We start from the raw sequence: 24,887 nt of genomic DNA, 5'->3' as shown, positions 1-24,887 counted from the left end.
CTATTAAAATTATATATCTATTCAAATATCTTGCATATCTTAATTTCCATCATTATCAATTAATATGCGTAATAATATCGGCTGTTCATGCGAAGGATTGTTACCTATAATCCGGATTGCCATTGTATTACATTACATTTTTGTCAAGCAATTATTATTTTAGCAAACAATTATTGTGGTTCATCCTATATTCTCCCTAACATCCTTACCCCCTTGCAACAGATGTGGGATACACACACACACACAAGCACATGCTCGTACACACTGAACCCCTTTCTTCCACAATCAACCAGAAGCTCAGATGCTCAACGGTTGTTACATCCCAGAGCACAACTCAAGAAAGGACCTGATTTACGAATGCATATACAGTTATAGCTGTTTGTGAAAGCATGCAAGATTGAGGAAAAATTGGAGATTTGATTAATCTATGTCAAGTCCTAGGTGATGGAGATCAGATCCACCCTCTTCCCCTGAAACACAAACACTCTGGTCCCCAGTTGAAACCATTTTCCCCAAGCATCTCCATGCAGTCAAACCTTTGATTATTTTGTGTCACCAGGGCCACAATAATTTGCCCCCCTCTCTGATTGTCCGAGTGTGACCCACTCCCCATTGGTTACTGCATCCAGTGTTGCCAGCACTGCCACTACCTGGGTGGGGGTACCCCACCAGAATCCCCACCAGCTAGGTACAAGGTCATCATTTTTACATCTAAGTCATTTAGCAGACGCTCTTATCCAGAGCGACTTACAGTTAGTGAGTGCATACATATTTTTTTTATTTTTCATACTGGCCCCCCCGTGAGAATCGAACCCACAACCCTGGCGTTGCAAACGCCATGCTCTACGAACTGAGCTACATCCCTGCCGGCCATTCCCTCCCCTACCCTGGACGACGCTGGGCCAATTGTGCGCCGCTCCATGAGTCTCCCGGTCACGGCCAGCTACGACAGAGCCTGGATGCTGGATGCCACTCATGCTGGACTGAACATTTTCACTAGATGGTGCTAGTGCTCAGTCCTACAGTTGTGCTTACTGTTTCTCTGATATTGTGTGATATGTGTGATTGCCTAATTATTATGTAACATTGAATAAACATTGCATAAATAAAATTAACGTGATTTTTTTTGGGGGGGGGATCAATCATTGCAATATCAATTGGAATATCAATAGGCGACAGTGTATACTAAACATGATTAATCAAATCAAAATTAGTCGAAAATAGACATATATGAACGGACCAGATGATACTTGAGGAATCAAGAGAGTGAGAGAAATCACTTTCTGGGGCCCGCCCATGCCCTCCGTTGTAGGTCAAAAATCCCTTAAGTTATTTATTTCTCTCCCAGATCTGTGATTGAGCGTGTAGCATAGACCGAAGCTCCTCCCCTGTCTGTCTTTGTCTCCACCCGAATGTAGACATGGCGGTTGTGTCCATATCAAAAAGGATTGCAAAGCGTTGATATAATGCTGCTAGCTAAATCAGTTATCACTGCTGTATGTCAGCAGGGTTTACGTTGTGGAGTTCTTCTCCAGCAAGTTAGTGAATTAACCCACGGTCTGCACGCAAGTCGTTCGCAAAGTTCTGCAAATGGAATGCTTGCTAGTAAAGTTGTTTGACGAACTAAAACTTGCTTGCTAGCAGCTAACTACAAGGCTAGATGGCTAACGTTACTAGTAACTTGCTCGCGAGGAGGACAACCAGATCTCGCCAGCACAGCACAGCAGCTGTGTGTTGACACGAAAGGAGAAAGCCAGCAAGCTATCCCAGCCTGATCCAAATGGGGAAATCTATCTCGAAAGATTGACTGTATTGTTGACTTCACATTTTCAGCAGTTTCTTTTTTAGATGTTGTTATTGTGCTAACCAGTTAGCTAACTTTTGACATTTTCTCACTGAAATCTTGGAAGTATCCATTAATCATCTTTAGTTATTGGACTCAAGCTATTAATAATGTTTTCTGTGAAGCCCTTGAAACCAACCTTTAAATCCTACCTTCTGCCTGTACAGGTGAGTAACCTTACTTGACTAACTACGCTACGTTACTGTGTCCTCAGCATACTACTTGCTACTACTGAGTAGCTAGCTAGCTAGCTAGGATTACTAGTCAAATTCACTAGCTAACGTTATATGTTGTGCATCATTTAGTTTGCTTATTATAGACTAACAATCTGTCTCTGTTTTATCTTTCATGCAGACGGATCTGAAAAAAACTCCACAGCCACCAATCAAGAAGTTAGAGGCCAGGTTACTTCCAGGTGAGTTTACAGTTCCCTCTGCCACAGCTAGCTTGTTGTTTCTGACTGTTCTATTTGTAACGAACAACTATGTGATGAGTACGTAGAGGCTACAGAAATTAAACCACCCATCAAAATATCCCTCTCCTGAAAAATAACCAGTAAAGGCTGATCTCATCCAGCTATAGTCTTTCTTCTCATGCTAATGTAGAAGATTACTGATATTTCAATGACCAGCCAGTGAAAACTCCCTGTATCTCTTCAGCTAAATGTAATTGCTTGTTTTGAATGTGTAGTCTGTCAGTGCACATCACTTGTGTTTTTGCGCACAGGTCTTTTGCATCCCTTATTGTCGCATCATTAGGCTGTGGTAATCTAATTTAGTCTATTTTTCTCTGGGCTGTCTCAAGTCACCGTGGCAATACAGTGCCTGCCTGGCCCCCTTTTCATCACAGCAACTAACAGCGCATAATTTATCCTAAATGAACAATTGGCTGGTTCATATATTACTTCCTGACTTTGCAGTCAAATCCCAGCTCAGTGAGCATGCGAGTTGGTTAATGACTGTGTCTTAATAACAAGAGATTCACAAGGGTATTTCCTGTTCACAGAGCATCAGTCACTAAACGCTATTTCCCCCATTTTGTGTGTTTTTCTTCACCACTTTGAGTTTTTAATGTGTGGCAGGGCCTCAGGTTTGTTGACTTTTTTCCATTAAGTTGGCAGTGTTTGTGTGTGAGCTAAACTGACACCCAACCTCTCCATATTAGTAGTCCCCTGTAACTCAGTTGGTAGAGCATGGCGCTTGCAATGCCAGGGTTGTGGGTTCGTTTCCCACAGGGGGCCAGTATGAAAATGTATGCACTCACTAACTGTAAGTCGCTCTGGATAAGAGCGTCTGCTAAATGACTAAAATGTAAATGTAAATATTACATTTTGATCCAGTGTATTAAGATATACAAGGAGATATTTAAAACAGAATGAAAATAATAAAGTCTGTATGTGTCTAACCATCACTCATCAAACTGTGTACAGGGAGGGGCCACTCAATTCATGTTGCCCGCCACCCATAAACTATTGTTGCAAAAAAGCCAGTTATTATTCTTTAGCATTTCGGTTCATTCATTTCGGTTCATTCATGGCTGTTATGGAGGCCGAAGCTCACTGATATAACGGAGCAAGATTGAGAAACACTTGACCATGTAACATTGAAGTATCATTATGCCTATATCTGCGTCTGAGGACATGTAGCGAACCAGAGGTTGTGCTGTGGGACTAATTTCCCTTTGAGGCGTTCACTCCTTATAATTAAGCAACAGAGGATGGACCTTCCCTCTTTCTAAAATAGAAGCTCCTTGCATGGTTTTGCTTGCACAGCTGAAATAAAAACAAAACCTCCCTCTTGCACTTTATTGCCGTTTTCTCTGCTCTGCAGGGCTCTACACTGACCTTTTTTTTTTTTACAAGGAGCACATATGCGCCTAAGTTGGAAAATGTTTGTGTACACAAAGACATTTAGGAGCACAATCACAAATATTTGATGTAATAAAGCTAGAATCCTTAATTTTTAAGAATTGCACAGGAAAATATTTAGGTGCTTATGTGAGTAAAACGGTCAAACTGTAGAGCCCTGCTTTGGTTGTATAGTTTTACCCTTCTCTATTTCTCTAATCTATTTCAGTGGATCCTTTTAAGACGCTGGTATGTTTTATAGAGGGATACCCACTGTTACTTGACTGTAGGTTATTGGTTATTGATGGGTTCTGCCAGTGTGTTACAGTGAATGCTGGCAGTGAAAGTAAACATGACGCACTCACACAGTGCCACCTGTCCTTGCTTTACAAAATAAGATCGTCACCTCCTCTCCCTCAACTGGCCTACAAACAGTTTAGCCTACAGTGAATCTCAGGTTTGATTTTACACCATGGTCTATGTTCTGATCTTTAGTTGATGGCTCTGTGAGGGTGGCCCTGAATGGAGAGACTTTGGCTTTGTTTGTCGGTCCTCCCAGCTCCTCGGCAGTGTTGCTATGCGACTTGAATGTGACCCATTCAAATGGGTCTCTGATTGAATGGTCCATTCAAGTCCACATCACACTGACCAGACAGAGGACCACAGTGGGGCTTACTCATCTCAACAAATCAGCTCATCAGTCCTCCTCTCTCTTCCATCTTCCTCACTCTCTCTCTCTGTTCATCTGTCCTCCTCCACCTCCTCCCTTAATTTCTGTAGCTCTCTGTTTATCTCTCTGTCCTCCTCAGATTCTCTCTTCATCCCTGGCTGGATCCTTTGCTGGCTGCCCAACTCTAATTAGATAGTGAACAGTCTGCTTGCGTTTCTCCCTCTTCTCTCTGAATGTTTTTATTTTTCTCCTCCTCTAGGCCTAGTTCTCTCTCTCTCTCTCGCTCTCTCCCCCCACTCTCTCTCTCTCTCTTACTCTCTCTCTTTGTATGTGACTTGTGTTTCTGGAGTGTGTATGGGTGTCCAAACATAGATGACCAACATTGACTGTCTTGTTTAGGCTACTCGCTGACACACTGTTACCTTTATTACACACATTCATCTGAACTGTAGGCATCTGTAATGATAGTTAGACAGGTACTGTAATAGATTTTCCACTGTTGTTTTCTCAGCAGGAGAATGTGAGCTGAGGCCTCTCCTGAGGCGGTGGGGAAAATGTGCCTGGCAGTGGTGTTTGCATGAGGCAAAGCTAACTCTCTGTACACTTCTCACCTCTCTAGGCCACATACTCCTGCTGTCCTCAGTCTCTCTTCACAACTTAGTTTGTTAGCACAAGAGTTCTGCTCTGTTAATCACACAACCTATGCTAATATGGGCAAAGTCATGAGTTTCTCAAAAGGAGGTGTCCTATCGCTATCCATCAACAATGTGTTGGTGTTACTGGCGCACTGTACTTTACTATTGTACACTAGAATGCAGGTGGAATGCTGAAGCGTATCTGTCCCGTTTAACGGCTCTCTTTGTGTTGTAACTGAGGCATTTCTCCCTAGTCTCGTGTGACTCAGAGAGGATTGTGATAATCACTGTATACATAGACCATGGTGGGTTTCTCTGAGTCTGTGCCCCTTGCCACCAGCTGTCCAAACTGTGATCTGGTCTGCTAGGTGCTGTACACAAACCCAGGAGGCCTGCTTTGAAAACTACAAAAACACAGGAAGAAATGCCAGGTTGTGGTTAGTCAGGTCAGTTGGCAGGTCTGATCACATGACTAGCCGTATTCGCTTTAGGGTTTTGTGGACTTAGTCAAAAAAGGAGAACCTCATCCTAGGAAGTGTTTGTTTCCTCCAGTATGGTCACATGATATACATGTTTTTGACATGCCAATCACAAATAGGATAGGCCTTGTGACTATTCTGGATCTGTGTTACCACTGGTCACATGATAGACCCCGACCTTGGCCAACTGACATTTATCTGAATAGGCATTGAAAGTAGCCAACTCTGTGATAAAAAGAGAGTGCTGTGATGTAAGCGGTTGATGACATGAGCACAGTACTGTTTGTTAGATGCTGTGGTAACCCAGGTTACTTACTGGCAGAGTTGCAGTCCAGTGGGGGTTAAAGGTTGCAGTCCAGGCTGTGTGTAGCTGTACTGTACTCTTGTGTCAGACCCGTCAGCATTCTGCCTCCCCAAAAGAGTTGTTAACTCATCAAGCCTGCAGATTATTAGACCCAGCTGTGGAAGTAAACACAGTAGTGATGGATTGGGGTGATGGTGGTCGGTAGCTGCCTTGTCCCAGAATTACGAGAGACCACCTATTTCTTCAGTCTCTCTCTCTGTTCCTTGTCTGATCTTAATCCATGCTGAGAAGCATGACAGTAGAACTCCACCCTACTATCCCCACTCCCCATCTCCAATAAGACTCACAGGCCATAACGCTTTATTGTTACATTCTTGTGCATACATTAAATAACTTGTGATGCAGTGACAACGGTTATATAATGTAGCTTGTAAACAATGTTTTACATGGAATACAGGCAAGAACAAATAGACCTAGCCTTGGACGTAATTCATAAGTAACATGTTCAATTTTGTTTATTTGTCATATACAAGAAGTAGCCTACACAATAACCATCAGCATTTCATTTCACTGTGTACTCCATGTGTATATGAATGTACGGTCAGGCTCTAATTTGAATGTACGGCCAGGCTCTAATTTGAATGTACGGCCAGGCTCTAATTTGAATGTACGGCCAGGCTCTAATTTGAATGTACGGTCAGGCTCTAATTTGTTCATAGACAATGCAGCGCATAATCTGAATGAATGCATCAAAAGAAACCAGCTAAATAGACAGTGCCAGATTCCAGTTGGGCTGAATGGGTTAAGCTCATGCTGACTCTCAGAGGAAAAACTGTCATTTTGACATGTGAGGATCCTGTTTGCAGTGCTGGGCCTGGTTTTCTTTGGCTGTTCCCTGCCTGTCCTACGGTAACCCTCTGCAAAGCAGCTCCAGCTGTTATGGGCGGGCTGGCCTATAGTCTAGCGACGCTGCAGTGTCACTCACAACCATACTGCCACGATATTAAACCAGAGGGAATCACCACTGCACTGCATTCATGTACTAGTCCATCATACAGTCTCTTCTACTTTAGTTCTTTTCTTCATGCATTGGTAAATTCATGCTTAATCTATCATGGAAAGTCAGGAATTTTGCACTGTGCAAGGTAGTAGCTGTATTCATTGAACTGGTCATTCTTTAGATTTGAAATGTTTGAGAGAGACAATGGTTTGCCATAAACATTCATGTCCATCAATGTTGCCAGCGAGGTTGAGAGCTCGTTACTGTCAGACCTCTTAGGTCCCTGTTCAGTGACACAGGAAACGGCAACATCAATAAAAACAACGTGAATGGTTTAGTCCAGAAACTTACGGCCTAGTTTAGGACTGGGTACACCTGTCTTTGATAAAGAGGGGTTTTGATCTGAATGTAAAACTTGAGAGGAGGACCTCGATCCATCAAGCAGCCTTACTAACCAAAGCAGTCTCTGTCCATTTGAGGCTGGGCTCTCAGTTCTCTTAATGGCAGATCGTTTTCCCAAGAGGAGAACAACTAGGCCCATCTGATCCCCATTCTCAGGCTCTGGCTCATGGGGTTTCCCTGGCAAGCCTATAGCGCATGGGCTGAGTCTGTGAACTCTCACTGAATGGCCAGAGAGAGAGAGAATGATCCTGGAGTAGAAACAGTCTGCCGTGTGTGTGACTCATGGGCTCTTTTTATATTCAAAAATAAATACCTCTTGGAGCCGTGTGCATCTGGGCTATGGAGGTAATTAAAAACATATGTTTGTGAGGAGGAGAGGAAAGTCCTGTAAATGGAGGGAACTCTCTTTGGTTCAGACACCAGGTTGTTGTCAGGCTGTGGGTGTTTGTGTTTGGTCCTGAGATGCTACTGGAACCAAAGAGGGGTTAAAGGGTGATGAAAGGGTAGAGGTCACAACAGGCTACTAGGCCTATAGGTTAGGGAACAGAGTGTTGTGTTGACCTCCTCTGTCATGAAGAGGTCTAGCTATTCTCTGACAGGTATTTCCATCACCCTGACCCAACGCCTCAGACTCGGCTGGAATGTGGGGATCATTAGAGCCAATCCGAGGGCCTGAGAGGAGAAATGCACAGATCACTCTCCAGCAGCGTAACAGGATGCCTCTGGCTGGATGGCAGAAACCAGAATGAGACTAGGAGATAGACATCTCAGTATGTGATCATTCCACTTCCATAGCACATTTTCCCCAGCTTCATTCATGTCATATTACTTTGTCATCAGCCCATGTTTTGTTTCATCGCTATAAGACTTAAAATAACTTTGGTTAACACTCACACCTTCTATTTCTGTCCCTTTTAGGCCTTTCTACCTCTTTTCCTTGAAACCTCAATGTCATGGTTAATGTTACTTCCTGTTTGTCATCGTCAGGGGAGATTGTGGTGAACGAAGTGAGCTTTGTGAGGAAGTGCATCGGAGCAGACAGCAGCCACGATGACCTGTGGGGGAAGCTGATATGCACCAACTTCAAGGTTTCCTTCATCACCCATGATGCCCTCCCCAAGCAGGTATGTTTTCAATGTGAGTGCACTCCAGTGGAGGCTGCTGAGGGGAGGACGGCTGGAGCGAATGGAATGGCATCAAACACATGGATACCATTCCACTGATTCCGCTCCAGCCATTACCACAAGCCCCGTCCTCCCCAATTAAGGTTCCACCAACCTCCTGTGGTGCACTCTCTATGTGTGCCTCTCTCTCAAAAATGACTGTAGCTCTATGGGCTGGTTACCCGGACACGGATTAATCCTAGACAATCTCCATTCAAATGAATTTTTAGTCCAGGACTAGTCTTAATCTGTGTCCCGGGAAACTTGCCCTACATGATCACATGTGAGTTTATTGTAGGTTTATTGGAGAAGGTGTGGTCAAGGTTGTCACATGATAAGCAGCATGTGAGATAGGCCATGTGGGAGGTCTGTTGTGAAATACCCATCAACAAAAAGGTTTGTAGGACACTGCCGTCTTTCTTCCAGTGTCAGCTTTCAGATGTTTTATGTGACTTCCCACACTGTGCTTATAGACCACCTGTTTTGTGTTAAGCTTATTTTGATGCCTTTGCCTCTTAAACAACTTAAGTGAGTCATCCCAGACATGTTTACTTGAAAAATGAAACGTTTATAGGACTCATGGACGGATTGCACTATTCTTGGACATCCTGCCTTGATCTTAATGGTCCTAATTGATTGCAAAATATTGCAAAATTGTGGATTTGCCTTTTCAGTTCAAATGGGGTAACTTTTAGATTCACACATTTGCTCGAAAGTTGTCAATGATCTCCATTCATCAGCTGATCCCATGTTAATCATTACATTTCACTGAAATACAAAAACGACAGTATCATCATCAGTGTTCCTGGCAGAGCATTTCCAGATGGTTCAAATGTTCTCTTCTCAGCTGTTGATAACATGTGGTGCAGTCCCACTCCGCTCCAGTTAACACCTCTGGTCTCCCTGGTACTATTGTGTGCTGTTGCCCCAGGTACCTCCACTCCTCACCATGTTGTGTTCTGTTGTCTCCTCAGAGGTTCCAGGTTGCCAACCGGCTGCTTGGAGAGCACGATGTTCCCCTGGCGTGTGTGGAGCAAGTTGTGACGGGTAAGACCATGTGCCATTATGTTAACCATGGTGACGAGATGGTAAACAAACTCAAACAGCCATCTCCACCAAAAGTAGCCTGCTCATATGACACTGGCAGTCCCTTTAGTCCAGAAATAAAGAGCAGTTTAGGTTCCTGACAGGCCATGTTGTTTTTTTAATAGCCAGTGTAAAATAATTGACCTATGAAACGCATTGCCCCCGACGATTCTGTCTCTATGACAGATATCGTGGATTTTGTCAGACCCCGCACACTTCTTGGACTGCTATGGCTGTACTGCTTCATCTACACCCAGCTGTTGAATTATGAATGCACAATGGGCAGGTTGTGCTCTCCTCCTCTGAAATCCCCTTGAATGTTTTTTCTGATGGCTGAGGGACCAGTCGGATCTCTCAGATCCAATCACGTCCCATCTGGCTGACCCCAGTCTCTGTGTTTAGGTTTTATTTGACTGTCCTGTACCAGGCTGATTTTAGACACACACCATTGACTTAAACCAGTTTTGGTGGCTGCCTGCCTGCTCCCCCTGGTCACCAATCCGTTTTTAGTATCTCCATAGATGAGGTCATAGCCCAGACAGAGGGCCCTGGGCCTGGCTGAAAAGCCTGGTCAGGATTAACCTTGTTTGTGTAACTCATAGCCTCACTCTGCTGACATGGCTGGGAGCGTGGGGCTGTTGTGCTGAGCTGATAGAGCATGAAGCAATGTTTTCTACTCATTACGCCCTCAAACAAAGGTCCTTTATGAGAGCCTTGGCTTGGCAAAAACACTGACCCAACGCTCCACCCACCACTCTGTAATGGACAAACAGAGACGAGGCATAGGTCTTGTCCTTGTCTGGTAAGTTAGTGAAGGTGTGTGCAGGTGGTGGTACACAGGCCAAGGCTGGATTCCTGGTGTGCCATGGAAACATGCATATCATCCCCTACTGAACAACAATATAAACGCAACATGCAACAATTTCAAGATTTTACTGAGTTACAGTTCATATAAGGAAGTCAGTCAATTGAAATATATTCATTAGGCCCTAATCTATGGATTTCACATGACTGGGCAGGGGCGCAGCCTGGGGTGGGCCTGGGAGGGCATAGGCCCACCCACTTGGGAGCCAGGTCCACCCACTGGGGTGCCAGGCCCAGCCAATCAGAAATCCCCACAAAAGGGCTTTATTACAGACAGAAATACTCCTCAGTTTCTTCAGCTGTCCGGGTGGCTGGTCTCGACGATCCCGCAGGTGAAGAAGCCGGATGTGTCCTGGGCTGGCATGGTTACAGGTGGTCTGCGGTATTTAGTCCGGTTGGACATATTGCCAAATTCTCTAAAACGACGTTGGAGGCAGCATATGGTAGAGAAATATCATTCAATTCTCTGGCAACAACGGTGGTGGACATTCCTGCAGTCAGCATGCCAACTGCACACTCTGTCAAAACTTGAGACATCTGTGGCATTGTGTTGTGTGACAAAACTGCACATTTTAGAGTGGCCTTTTATTGTCCCCAGCACAAGGTGCACCTGTGTAATGATCATGCTGTTTAATCAGCTTCTTGAAATGCCACACCTGTCAGGTGGATGGATTATCTTGGCAAATGAGAAATGCTCACTAACAGGGATGTAAACAAATTTGTGCACAACATTTTTGACAAATAAGCTTTTTGTGTGTATGGAACATTTCTAGGATCTTTTATTTCATCTCATGAAACATGGGACCAACACTTTACATGTTGCATTTATAATTTTGTTCAATATATTTAAGAGGGTGAAATAAACAGTTGTCTTGTGAGCCACTGGAAAATGTTTTACCGTATGTTATACTCGAGGAACCTCTGAAAAAGATGCTTCTGTATTCAGAATAACAGAAGTATATTTCGAGTACTATGCCAGAAAGGGATGTCCGGACATGAAGAATGAGGTTCCTCATTTGTTTTTAGACAGCTGAAGTCTATTGGATCAATTTCAGTTCCTACTTGATTGAATTTCTCTGAAGCTCTGTGGTGACATAGATACTCGGTTTTTCTGTGGGAAGCTGCCCACTTCACACATTTACATTTACCCCACACTATACTAGTGTTGTCCCAGATCTGTACTGTATGTGCTTTAGCCCAACTCCTCTACAAAACATTAGGCCTACAGACCTGGGTCCAGGCTACTACTGTTACTATTGGACTCTCCATTCGCCCTAATAAGCACTGTCTCACCCCTGGTCTTTGTTCTGGGTTTGTTCCTCTCAGTGAACGATGCTAAGGGGAAGCAGAAGGTTCTGGGATCTAACCAGAAGCTGAAGTTTAATCCCACCGAGCTCATCCTTTACTGCAAGGACTTCCGAATCATCAGGTTCCGCTTCGACGAGGCTGGGCCCCAGAGCGCCAAGAAGGTTTGTGATATAAGCTTTTTGAACAAAATGGACACTTGATGTATAGACACAATATAAATTGACGTGGTGTTGACTCTTGAATTGAACCTGAGGCTAGATACCAGCCATCTGGCATGGTAATCCTCCAACTCAACTGCGGCTCACCACTACAGTGGATTAGTTTCTAAGAGGATTTCACTGGTAATTCACTGTGGAATGGAATGCCTCTGCTGTCAGTATAGCTGTTCCCAAAAGACTGCCACTGTCAGATTTAAATATTTTTTAATCATCTCTTACTAGCCTACATGATTATCAGAGTTAAGTCCCATTATGTGAGTATGATAGCAAACATGCTGGCAATGACACTAGTTAATCCTTCATTTTGGATGAGTAAAAATGCCATGTGTACTATGTCCTCTTCTCCCAGAAAACCAAACAGGACTGTATGTGTATGGTAACCCCATTGACAACCACACTGAGGTGACTTTTGGAGAGCGTCTCCTTGAAGCCTTCTGGGGCCATGTAGGCTGCCCTGTATCCACCTTTCTATGCCTTTCCTCCTCTCTCCACCCCTCTTCTCCTCTCTCCACCCCTCTCCACCCCTCTTCTCCTCTCTCCACCCGGTTGAGCTGCTCTCTGATGAGGGGATTAGGTCTATCTCCCTTCCATCTGGCTGAGAGCCTGATTAGCTCAGTCTGACTCAGGAAGAGTCAGGGTGGCGTTGTCAGCATGTTATTAACAGATTGTATTGCTTTACATTTGTATTGCCTTTTAAGGCACTGTTCTCTAACTTTTTTTCCAAGTAAGAGAACGAAGTCAATGAGATTATGCTTAGATATGTGTACAGAATGACTCGATACACATGTCATGGAGCGCTGCACAACAGCTGTTGTTGCTAGGCAACCTACGTAGAAACTAGTGTAAAATTAACCTTCCACATTGTTACTCTGACTCATCTCTCTGAGCGAGTGGTGGATTATAGTCACAGATGTGTCATGTCTTTAGAGTGGAACCAAAACACCGCTCTTCTGTACACAGCCCATCTGAAATTAGCCCACCCAACTACCTCATCCCTATATTGTTATTTATTTTGCTCTTTTGCACCCCAGTATCTCTATTTGCACATAATCTCTTGCACATCTAGCATTCCAGTGTTAATACTATTGTAATTATTTTGCACTATAGCCTATTTATTGCCTTACCTCCATAACTTGCTACATTTGCACACACTGTATATATATTTTCTGTTGTATTTTTGACTTTGTGTTTTTTACCCCATATGTAACTCTGTGTTGTTTTTATCGCACTGCTTTGCTTTATCTTGGCCAGGTCGCAGTTGTAAATGAGAACTTGTTCTCAACTGGCTTACCTGGTTAAATAAAGGTGAAATAAAAAATAAAAAATAAAAAAAGGGCCCCAGTACAGCATGTGAAGAGTCGTGGGCGAGGTGTGTTGGTAGTTTGTTTTCCTCAATGCTTGTTTTTGTTTGGTGTGAGGAAACAACGGCTTCCCTAATTTCTGACAGCAAAGCCAACAAACTAACAGGCCTGGTAAGAGCATTCACCTGGAGTTACCGAGCCCTGTGGGCCTGTTGAGCTCATGCTGGAAAATGTGAGGCAGTGAGAAGGAGCAGGGGAGAAGGGGGCCGGGTAGGAGTCGAGAAGGGGGCCGGGTAGGAGGGGAGAAGGGAGCTGGGTAGGAGGGTGAAGGAGTCACCCTGGATATAACCTGCCAGCCCCTTAGAACATGTGAAGCCCGGATAGAGAGGCTTTAAAGTCACCACAAAACCAACCAGGGAACAAAACGTCTATTCAGCCCTCTAGTTTCTGATCACTCTGCAAACACAGATGCTGTTGCACCCCAGGTTCAGTTCCAAAGGTCTCAGAAGCCAGGGGGCTGGAAGTGAATTCTAATGTGTTATGTGGAGGAAGGCCTCCAAGAGTTCTTAGCAGCAGCCCTGAGTCCTCTGCATGGCCGTGGCATGGAGACCGCAGACCTCAGTATATCTTCCTGACCGCCTGCTTCTATGTACACATGCTGACCTTAGATCTCCAGCCAGAGCGCATGGTGCGTGCCACATGGGAGCATTTTATGTCAGAGAAAGGGGGAGCTAGCGCTTGAAGCGCCTCAATACACACCTGAAAGATATTGAGCTAAGAAGTAACTATCAACATTACCTGGCTACTCTGCCTTCCAGGGCTGTTAAAAAAAAAATAAAAAAATAAAATAAAAAACATCTACAGAGACATTAACATCTTTGTTGGTTGGGTAACCCATGACAATTAGATTTGTTGTGTCTTGGGCACTCTTATGTTTTGTAACTCCTGGTTGTTTACGATTACACATGGTGTTTTTTAAGAATGGGTGTTTCTGCTGTAAGTATTGGAATGGTACAGAGTGGGATTTAACTGCGCTCCCTCACTCCCTGTGTCTATTTCTTCATAGGGACACACAGTGTAATTACTGTGGGGAGCTAAACCAGGGCTCGGTCCTTGTTTTTCTTTGTGACATATGGAATGAAGCCATTCTATAATAGCTTATTATACCGAAGGAAATTACAGAGTTGGGAGCAGTGTCTCTCAAATACACATGCAAACACCCGCACACACACATACATGAACACAAAAGTTCCTTCCTTGCGTCCTGTGTTTTGGTCGCAGCTCCTCCGGTGAATGGACAGCATTGTGTGATTCTATGCCACTGCCACTGACGGAAAGCATAAAAAACTGCCAGACTTTCAAATGTTTGCTTTGCTTTTCAATGTTAGCCTTTTATTAGAAATAGAGCGACATAAATGAATGTCTTAGTCACTCACTTAAAATGAAATACAGCACGTGGTGAAATTACTTGTATTTTTATTAATGGTGAAATTCAAGGTTGAAAATAAATGTTACTCTTCATAGTATTCCTGTGTGAGGGTTCTATCTACCCATCAAGGTGCAGAAAACATGATTTTGTGCCTCAGCTGTTGAGAATGTCTGGGCTAAATAATAAATTCTGCTCTTTAAATGGTGGGATTTTGTAGCAACGGTAGAGGCCCTCTTGTAGCCAAGCCACAGCTTGAAGTGTTATTGAAAGTTCCCATGCAGGTTCCTGAGTCTTTAGCCAGTAACAGCATCTCCTCCAAATGAATAAAAACAACTCCTGAAACAGGTGAACAGAAAAACATTCTGGCCGTGGTCAGCAGACTCCGAGGCAGCCAGAACGTGCCTCAGAGTGCATTTCAAAGACACAAATCATTGAAAAGGGACAGCATATCCTATGGAGTCACTGAAAACTGTCTCCATTCACAATACAGAATTATCTGGCGTCACGTCTCAAAGATTCTAGCAGACCATCTCCCTTAGATTGTATTGTTGGGGCCAGGAGTTTTTCCAGACTCCCTGACCTGACAAGTGGTGCATTTCCATACAGGATTTACCCCAGTGTTTTACCCAAAAGGCTCAGACTTTTCTGTTTCCATCTATGCGTGCCGGCACCCGTGTCTCACTGGGCCATGGCTCCGGCAGATCTGCTCTCACCTGGGGCCAAAGCCAGGCCACTGGTACTTTTCAGGTTGCAATTACATAACAATGGTTAACTATGAACTTTAACACCTTCTCACAAAGCAAGTCCTCACTGCTAGCCCTAGCTATGGAAACAATTTCCCTAGTATAAGATAAAGGCATATACACTAGTGTAACACTGGTGTTACAGTCAAAAAGCAGCAAAGGAAAACTTCCAGGCTCCAGTTTTAGGCTATAACTAGGCCCTACAGTGCATTCGGAAAGTGTTCAGACCCCTTGACTTTTTCCACATTTTGTTACAGCCTTATTCTCAAATGGATGAAATAGTTTTTTTCCCTCATCAATCTACACACAAGACCCCATAATGACAAAGCAAAACACAGGTTTTTAGAAATTTTTGCAGATGTATAAAAAAAATTAACAGAAATATCAAATTTACGTAAGTATTCAGACCCTTTACTCAGTACTTTGTTGAAGCACCTTTGGCAACGATTAAAGGCTCAAGTCTTCTTGGGTATGACGCTACAAGCTTGGCACACCTGTATTTGGGGAGTTTTTCCCATTCTTCTCTGCAGATCCTCTCAAGCTCTGTCAGGTTGGATGGGGAGCGTCGCTGCACAGCCATTTTCAGGTCTCTCCAGAGATGTTCGATCGGCTTCAAGTCTGCGCTCTGGCTGGGCCACTCAAGGACATTCAGAGACTTGTCCCGAAGCCACTCCTGCGTTGTCTTGGCTGTGTGCTTAGGGTCGTTGTCCTGTTGGAAGGTGAACCTTCGCCCCAGTCTGAGGTCCTGTACGCTCTGGAGCAGGTTTTCATCAAGGATCTCTTTGTACTTTGCTCCGATCATCTTTGCCTCAATCCTGACTTGTCTCCCAGTCCCTGCCACTGAAAAACATCCCCTCAGCATGATGCTGCCACCACCATGCTTCACCGTAGGGATGGTGCCAGGTTTCCTCCAGACGTGACGCTTGGCATTCAGGCCAAAGAGTTAAATCTTGGTTTCATTGGACCAGAGAATCTTGTTTTCTCATGGTCTGAGATTCTTTAGGTGCCTTTTTGCAAACTCCAAGCGGGCTGTCATGTGCCTTTTTACTGAGGAGTGGCTTCCGTCTGGCCACTCTACCATAAAGGCCTGATTGATGGAATACTGCAGAGATGGTTGTCCTTCTGGAAGGTTCTCCCATCTCCACAGAGGAACTCTATCACTCTGTCAGAGTGACCATCGGGTTCTTGGTCACCTCCCTGACCAAGGCCCTTCTCCCCCGATTGCTCAGTTTGGCCGGGCGGCCAGCTCTAGGATGAGTCTTGGTGGTATCAAACTTATTCTATTTAAGAATGATGGAGGCCGCTGTGTTCTTGGGGACCATCAATGCTGCAGACATGTTTTGGTACCCTTCCCCAGATCTGTGCCTCGACACAATCCTGTCTCGGAGCTCTATGGACAATTCCTTTGACCTCATGGCTTGGTTTTTGCTCTGACATGCACTGTCAACTGTGGGACCTTTATATAGACAGGTGTGCCTTTCCAAATCATGTCCAATCAATTGAATTTACTACACTCCAATGAAATTGTAGAAACATCTCAAGGGTGATCAATGGAAACCGGATGCACCTGAGCTCAATTTCGATTCTCATAGCAAAGGGTCTGAATACTTATATAAATAAGGTATTTTTCTGAAAACCTGTTTTCGCTTTGTCATTATGGGGTATTGTGTGTAGATTGCTGAGGAAAAACATTAATGCTATCCATTTTAGAATAAGGCTGTAATGTAACAAAATGTGGAAAAAGTCAACGGGGTCTGAATACTTTCCGAATGCACTGTATGTACTGTATATTTGCCTGGACCTGTTCAGTTCCTTCCTTTTGAAGTCATGTGTGTTGCCCCACCCTGTGATTTAAGGTTTGCCTGGCCATCGCTCACTACTCCCACCCCGCAGATCCCCAGCTGCTGTTTGGTTTTGAGTACGTAGGGAAGCAATACTACGGATCTTTGGGTAGGTACACAGTACACTGGTTAATCATCTGGTTCTGAGTGAAAAGGCTTTGACACACCCTTATTCCCTGTGACCTGCCAAACTGTTCAAGCTATCAATAGCATCCCCACTGTACATGTCTTGACATGTGAGGAACCTAAAGGAAAACATGCTGAATACACTGTTAACACAACAATGTGATCAATTGAGTTTTGTTGAAACACCGGGGCATTGGTTGTATCAAATGTGGCTCTTCAATAAAGAACAGATATTTACAATTGTTGCAATGTTTGAGTTGAAGGAAACACAGCAAGCAGGTGTGTGTCTTTAATTTGCATGCGCTCACTGTTACATGTGAAGGGGAGCGAGTTAATGGAGGAGATCCCGGAGGAGGACTGCAGATACCCCTATTTGACCGGCCCTCTGAATGGGACAGAGAGATCAAGAGAACGGGTGCAGCAGAGTGGAGGGTGTGCTCCATCAACGAGGGCTACGTTGTCTCACCCAGGTGGGGCCCACATAGTTTAGGGGAGTGGGGAGGGAGGGTTCTGCAGGCCTGAGCTCATTTTCTAAATGACATCATGGATTATTACCAGATTTGGATTATGATTAACATAGCTCATTAGAGTGTCATAATCCTCATCAGGCATAATGGTAACGCTTATGTAATACACTTAGGTAATGGCTTACATTAACACTTTATGTAATATAATCTTTGTTGAGATGGAAATGTAGTAATTGCTGCACTTGCTGCCACAGATTTGAGGTTAGATCTTTTCATATTGTGGTGAACCATTCAGAATCTGCTGTGGCTAATATGGCGCCTGACTCAATGACATAAAATGTTAACCTCTTGCCATTTGGAGCATCTCTGCATATTTCCCTCCTATCTTTCTCTCTCCAGTCTCCCAGAGTACTTTGTGGTCCCAGTGTCCCTGGCGGATCAAGACCTGAAGCAGTACTTATGTTTTTTCACTGCTCGCCGCATCCCTGTGAGTGGCCGGCCTCTTTCATCCCCAGAAAACAACAGCTTTTGCTTAATAAAAGCCTTTCTCACTGTTTTAGACAGAATTCCCTAGACAGACCATTTCTATCAATTATTAATGACTCCGATTTGTTAAGTGCTTTGAGAGGAGTAACTATGCATTTCAGCTTATGTGAGCGTTTGTAAGTGAGAGAACGAGGGAGACTTTGTGTGTGACTGCTGAACCATGACAAGCTGGTGTGTGTTTTCCCCAAGTTGTGGTGCTGGAATCACCCCAACGGGAGTGCCCTGGTGCGCATGGCCAGCATCAGTGACCCACTGCAGCAGAGGAAGCTGGACCAGAGGTACAATAAGACTGAATAGAATATCAATGAATACATTTGTATTTGTTGATGTTTTCATATTGTTTACTACAATCATCTGTTTTCAATTTCCTTTCAAATAGTGTGATTATCATGTCAGCACTGTGATTTGTTCTTTTGGCATAACTGACAAGCGAGATTGCCAAACTATTCTGTCCAGACTCGCAGTACCAAAGATAAGTAAATAAACTGCTTGTCAAATAAGCAGTGCTGTTAAGACCATTTCCAACAGTCTTTTCCTGCTCTGTGCTGTGGTAGGATCTGTAGTGCCATAACAAAGAGCCACCCACAGCGCAGTGACGTCCTCAAGTCCGACCTGGACAAGAACCTGCCCAACATCCAGGACATCCAGGCTGCCTTTGTCAAAGTGCGGCAGATCTGTGTCATCGGTAAGTTGGAGGAGTTGAAATGTTGGGCCTCCCGAGTGGCTCAGCGGTCTAAGGCACTGCATCGCAGTGCTTGAGGCGTCACTACAGCCCCGGGTTCGATCCCAGGCTGTGTCACAGCCGGCCGTGACCGGGAGACCCATGAGGCGGCACACAATTGGCCCAGCGTCGTCTGGGTTAGGGGAGGGTTTGGCCAGCCGGGATTTCCTTGTCCCATCGCGCTCTAGCGACTCCTTGTGGTTGGCTGGGCTCCTGCAAGCTGACTTCGTTCGCCAGTTGTACAGTGTTTCCTCTGACACATTGGTGCGGCTGGCTTCCGGGTTAAGCGAACAGTGTGTCAAGAAGTAGTGCGGCTTGGCAGGGTCGTGTTTTGGAGGACGCATGGCTCTCGACTTTCGCCTCGCCCGAGTCCGTAGGGTAGTTGCAGCGATGGGACAAGACCGTAACGACCAATTGGATATCACGAAATTGGGGAGAAAAAGGGGTAAAAGTAAAAAATATATATATATAATAATAATACAAAATATATAATGAATATGTGATAAAAAAAATCCAAAGTCGTTTTTTAATGAAGGCACTTTGTTGTTCTTAGGCTTTTATTGCTGCTCTTAGGGATTCTGAAAGCTCTTTGGATGTTTCACTGTGTGTTTGTTTGTGTGCAGAGCCCTTTGAGGAGTCTGAGGAGAAGTGGCTGTCGTCCATGGAAAGCTCTCGATGGCTGGAGTATGTCAGGTATGTAGAAATATTTAGTCGCCACTGGCGTTCAGAGCCCTGCAAAATGACCTCCAGCAGGCCACAAATGTGCATGTGTCTGCTCAAACGGTCAGAAACAGACTCCATGAGGGTGGTATGAGGGCCCGACGTCCACAGGTGGGGGTTGTGCTTACAGCCCAACACCGTGCAGGACGTTTGGCATTTGCCAGAGAACACCAAGATTGGCAAATTCGCCACTGGCGCCCTGTGCTCTTCACAGATGAAAGCAGGTTCACACTGAGCACATGTGACAGACGTGACAGAGTCTGGAGACGCCGTGGAGAACGTTCTGCTGCCTGCAACATCCTCCAGCATGACCGGTTTGGCGGTGGGTCAGTCATGGTGTGGGGTGGAATTTCTTTGGGGGGGCCGCACAGCCCTCCATGTGCTCGCCAGAGGTAGCCTGACTGCCATTAGGTACTGAGATGAGATCCTCAGACCCCTTGTGAGACCATATGCTGGTGCGGTTGGCCCTGGGTTCCTCCTAATGCAAGACAATGCTAGACCTCATGTGGCTGGAGTGTGTCAGCAGTTCCTGCAAGAGGAAGGCATTGATGCTATGGACTGGCCCGCCCGTTCCCCAGACCTGAATCCAATTGAGCACATCTGGGACATCATGTCTCGCTCCATCCACCAACGCCACGTTGCACCACAGACTGTCCAGGAGTTGGCGGATGCTTTAGTCCAGGTCTGGGAGGAGATCCCTCAGGATACCAACCGCCACCTCATCAGGAGCATGCCCAGGCGTTGTAGGGAGGTCATACAGGCACGTGGAGGCCACACACACTACTGAGCCTCATTTTGACTTGTTTTAAGGACTTTACATCAAAGTTGGATCAGCCTGTAGTGTGGTTTTCCACTTTAATTTTGAGGGTGACTCTAAATGCAGACCTCCATGGGTTGATACATTTGATTTCCATTGATAATTTTTGTGTGATTTTGTTGTCAGCACATTCAACTATGTAAAGAAAAAAGTATTTAATAAGATTATTTCATTCATTCAGATCTAGGATGTGTTGTTTAAGTGTTCCCTTTATTTTTTTGAGCAGTGTATTAGACCTTTTATTTACAGAACAAGTACAGGATAATTTTGGTTGGACTCAACTTTTGGTCAGAGTTAATGAATGTCGTACTTAAGAAGATGTATGTGTAAATGTTACATATTTGTACCTAGAGTAAAGTCAACTGTATCCTTTCATATTCCTGGCTCCAGGGCCTTCCTGAAGCATTCAGCCGAGGTAGTCTACTTGCTGGAGGGAAAACATGTGTCTGTCATTCTGCAAGGTAAAGAAACACATGGTTTTGTCCTTTAGTTGTTTGTCTGTCTCTGTCTGTTTGCTGTCTGTGTGTGTCTTGTCTTTCTGTCTGCCTGTCTAACCTGTATTTCTCACTTTTATTTTCTCTCTCTTCTCTCTCTCTCGTCTCTCTCCTCTCTCCAGAGGAAGAAGACCGGGACCTGAGCTGTGTGGTGTCCTCTCTGGTACAGCTGATGCTGGACCCTCACTTCCGTAGCCTCGCTGGCTTCCAGAGCCTGGTGCAGAAGGAGTGGGTGATGGCTGGCCATCGGTTCCTCGACCGGTGCAACCATTTGAAGAAGAATGACAAAGAGGAGGTAGGCTCTGTCTATTTGATACTTGACATGTTGCTTGACATGGATATGTACTTTGAAATGTTGTCATTGTTTTTGTGCCCAGTGATTTTAATCATTTTACATTTACATTTTAGTCATTTAGCAGACGCTCTTATCCAGAGCGACTTACAGGATCAATTAAGGTTAAGTGCCTTGCTCAAGGGCACATCAGCAGATTGTTCACCTAGTCGGCTCAGGGAGTCAAACCAGCAACCTTTCGATTACTGGCCCAACGCTTTTAATCGCTAGACTACCTGCCACCCTTAATCACAATATTCTCTACCTTTCCTCCTCTTCCTCTCCTCCATTCCCTCAGTCTCCTCTGTTCCTGCTGTTCCTGGACTGTGTGTGGCAGATTATAAATCAGTACCCAGCAGCCTTTGAGTTCACTGAGACCTACCTGACTGTGCTCAGTGACAGCATGTGGATCCCTGTCTTCAGCACCTTCCTCTTCAACTGTCCCCAGCAGCGCACTGAGAACAGCATGGTGAGGGGCTCACACACACAAAAAGACACAAACACAGGAAGCTCCCCCTCAACCCTCAACAACAAAATTGCGATTGTATTCAACTCCGTCAACACACCTCTGATATGATGCAGCTCAGAACTGTGTGCAGCTGTGTGCAGTATGAGTAACCATACCTGTCCTCCTCCACAGGACTTTGCTAAGAGTAAGTGCATCCCTCTGGGAAAAGAGACGGCCTTGCGTTTCCCCCCTGTCTGGGACTGGTCACAGCAGTTCACCCCCAAAGACCAGGCCCTCTTCAACAACCCCATGTATGTTGGCAAAGGTGCCACCTGTGTGCAGAACGGAGCAGTGAAATCCTTCAGACGCACCAAGGTCAGTTTGCTCTCTTGGTTTGAGAATGACAATTAATACAATGAAACTACCCCTTAACAGGATAAGTACATTTAAGTTCTAGACAGGCAAATTAGGGAGCTTTGCAAGAATAGCTATGCAAGACTATCCAGGGACAGTCACAGATACCTGGCAAATAACCTGAATTCTTGAAGATCAAAATGTCATGTTCATCAAAGTAAAATCAACACCATCTACATGTATGTACATTCTAAATTCTAAATTGAATAACTTGTAAATAAGTTTGTGTTCCTTTCTCTTCCAGAAAAACTACAGTTCTACACTCCGAGGGATGCCCTCTTCCCTGAGGAACATCCTGATGGACGGCCATGACAGCCTCACCCTGACCAGGCGGAACTCCCTGGTGCTGCGGCTCAAACCAGACTTCTCCCAGATCAGAGAGGTGGTGGAGAGCCCAACAGAGCGCTTCTTCAAGGACTGGTTCTCCCGGCCCGCAGACCTGCAAGGGATGCTCATCCCTCAGCTCCTGCCTTCACACCTGGCCCTGTGGAGGCTCTACTTCCTGCGCTGGGTTCCTGAAGCACGCATCCCCAAAGGCGGCCCTGTTACCGCATACCACAAGCTCTCCCAGCTGGCTGATGAGATAGAGATGCTGCAGAGCCAGCTACGCCAGTACAAGGGGGCCACTCCGGCCAGCACCCCGACCTCCACCCCCAGCGCCCCCCCATCAGACCACAGCAGGATGTACTTTAAGGCCGGCTCCACCCACGAGCCCTCGTCAACTCCAGAGTACCTCAGCTCCTCCTTCCCCTTCTCTCCCGTGGGGAACATGTGCCGCCGCAGCATCCTGGGCACTCCTCTCAGCAAGTTCCTGAATGGAGCAAAGATATGGCTCTCCACTGAAACTCTGGCCAGTGAGCCACTCTGAGGTCCCGTGGCTAAAGTTCTCACTCAAATCAGTGCTTAGCTCAGTTGAATGTGATGATGTGGCAGTTTGTTTTTGCACAAGATTATTCATCTTTGCTTAAATCGCACATTTCTTTAGGGTTTTGCCAGGGTTGCTCTCTGTAGGGTGTCAATTTTGATTTCCAGTTTCACTTTATTGTTTTAGATTCAGTTGAGTACATAGAAGAATGTTAGTGGAATATGATTTTGTAGTGACATTGATGTAGCGCTGATGACACTTTTAGAAGGAAAACAGGAGCTATGAGGAGGAGGAGAGTTAAATCTGTGGTAGACACTTATCTCTTTATTTGTATCACTTAATATAGTTTAGTTGTATTTCTAGAGACCTTCTGGTAAGGTACTGCATTAATTCTAGAATGAATAATAACCAAATCATGAATAGTGAAAGGAGAAGGACCGACAGGGCTAATTATTAGTAGGCCTTCTTGCAGGAAATGATCATCAATCACGCAACACACCAATAAAATGCCAGGGAACTGGCACTGGAAAATGTCTTCACTGTTCAAGACATTCATCAATCAACTTTTCCCTTGATGGCTTTGGCATTGAAATGCATCAGTATATGGACATGTAAGCTTTGGCGCTGTGGGCAGTGAAGAACCACTGGGCAGGCTGGATACCTGTCCTATCATTACTGTACACCCACAGAGCCTGAACTGATGCTGCTAATGGCTGGACACCGCCTGAACTGATGCTCAGACAATTGGCATGTCCGTTCACCATAGCCAGGTGATGTGGGTTTGAAGTGGAGACGTAAACAGTTGGAATCTGTTTTCTCTAATGAGCCCGCATTGCTCATTCACCTGATATTCACTAGACGAATCCCAAATATGAAGTGTTCTATGACATAACTACTGGTAATGGTGGTTGTTGTTTGAATCATGAGAAGGTGAAAATAATATTGGTAAATAATGTACAGTTTTTATTGCTTGAAATTACTTATTTGACTATTTTCTAATTATGGTACTTACTACTTTTAGTTTATATTCCATTAATGCACAGCCCTCATTTTAGTTTACCACTAATTCACACCATTGGTGCACTCAGCACTGTTATTGTATGACAATTGTGCTCCTCTTCATTTGACACAATTTGATATTGATCAACAGTGCACGTATTTATTCAGTTATGCAAATAGTCTCAAACAGGGATATAGGAAATTCTCAGTGCCTTTTTAGATGGAAATGTGGGTTTACTTACTGTGTTCACTGTACCGGGTCACTTCTATCACTTATTCTACTATGCATGTTGTTACACCCAGAGTAATGACATTAGGAGAGACTGAGTACTTCAAAGGCTGCATCTGGAAGCCAAATTGAAGTGCTTGATCTGAAGTAACACCTTTTTGGGATTAATGTTATGTTGTACCTTTTGTGCTCTGTGGAGTGTCACTGTGTTAGATCAAGTTTGGAGATACACATTTATGGTTTGCAGAGCACTTGTTGGACAATTGAGGGGTCTGAAGTGCAATAATGATCCTCTCCCCACTTCAAAAGCACTGTCAACACTCTGACCACAGGGATCACAGCTGTAAGACCAAATGTCAATGTTAAAGAATTTAGAGCAAATAAAAATGTCTAACAATTTCTGAAATTGTTGTTTTTTGTTATGTGGGGGGGTAGATATGTGTGAATATTCTTGTATTTCACAGACACCCAATAAGGTGGCTGCAACGCTTGTGACTGGGCTGGATTGGAAAGCTGTCAAAATTAGACGATTAGCAATGTCTGCAACCCAGATTTATGAGGGAAACTGAAGATATTCA

At 44.7% G+C, this 24,887-nt stretch overlaps 1 protein-coding gene across 1 annotated transcript; it reads left to right on the top strand.

Moving 5' to 3' along the window:
• The first annotated feature begins 1,375 nt into the window (after nt 1-1,375).
• On the top strand, nt 1,376-24,708 carry mtmr10 (myotubularin related protein 10). Its single transcript, XM_045218158.1, has 16 exons — nt 1,376-2,010; nt 2,198-2,258; nt 8,167-8,303; nt 9,317-9,389; nt 11,619-11,761; nt 17,148-17,241; nt 17,581-17,728; nt 18,125-18,212; nt 18,461-18,549; nt 18,826-18,956; nt 19,616-19,685; nt 20,920-20,990; nt 21,146-21,318; nt 21,653-21,823; nt 21,995-22,177; nt 22,461-24,708. The coding sequence occupies exons 1-16, from the start codon at nt 1,954-1,956 to the stop codon at nt 23,082-23,084; spliced, it is 2,313 nt and encodes a 770-aa protein (XP_045074093.1). The 5' UTR covers nt 1,376-1,953; the 3' UTR covers nt 23,085-24,708.
• The last annotated feature ends 179 nt before the right edge of the window (nt 24,709-24,887 follow it).

This window comes from Coregonus clupeaformis, unplaced genomic scaffold (assembly GCF_020615455.1).
Source record: "Coregonus clupeaformis isolate EN_2021a unplaced genomic scaffold, ASM2061545v1 scaf1404, whole genome shotgun sequence".
NCBI classification, from domain to species: Eukaryota; Metazoa; Chordata; class Actinopteri; order Salmoniformes; family Salmonidae; genus Coregonus; species Coregonus clupeaformis.
This window is presented reverse-complemented; position numbering and strand designations above follow the sequence as displayed.

Bases quoted from the DNA above. Each gene is read 5' to 3' on its own strand.
- mtmr10 (XM_045218158.1), top strand. From the start codon at position 1,954: ATGTTTTCTGTGAAGCCCTTGAAACCAACCTTTAAATCCTACCTTCTG. The intron at 8,304-9,316 runs GTATGTTTTCAA...TTGTCTCCTCAG, and splicing joins ATGATGCCCTCCCCAAGCAG to AGGTTCCAGGTTGCCAACCG. The intron at 18,213-18,460 runs GTGAGTGGCCGG...GTTTTCCCCAAG, and splicing joins TCACTGCTCGCCGCATCCCT to TTGTGGTGCTGGAATCACCC.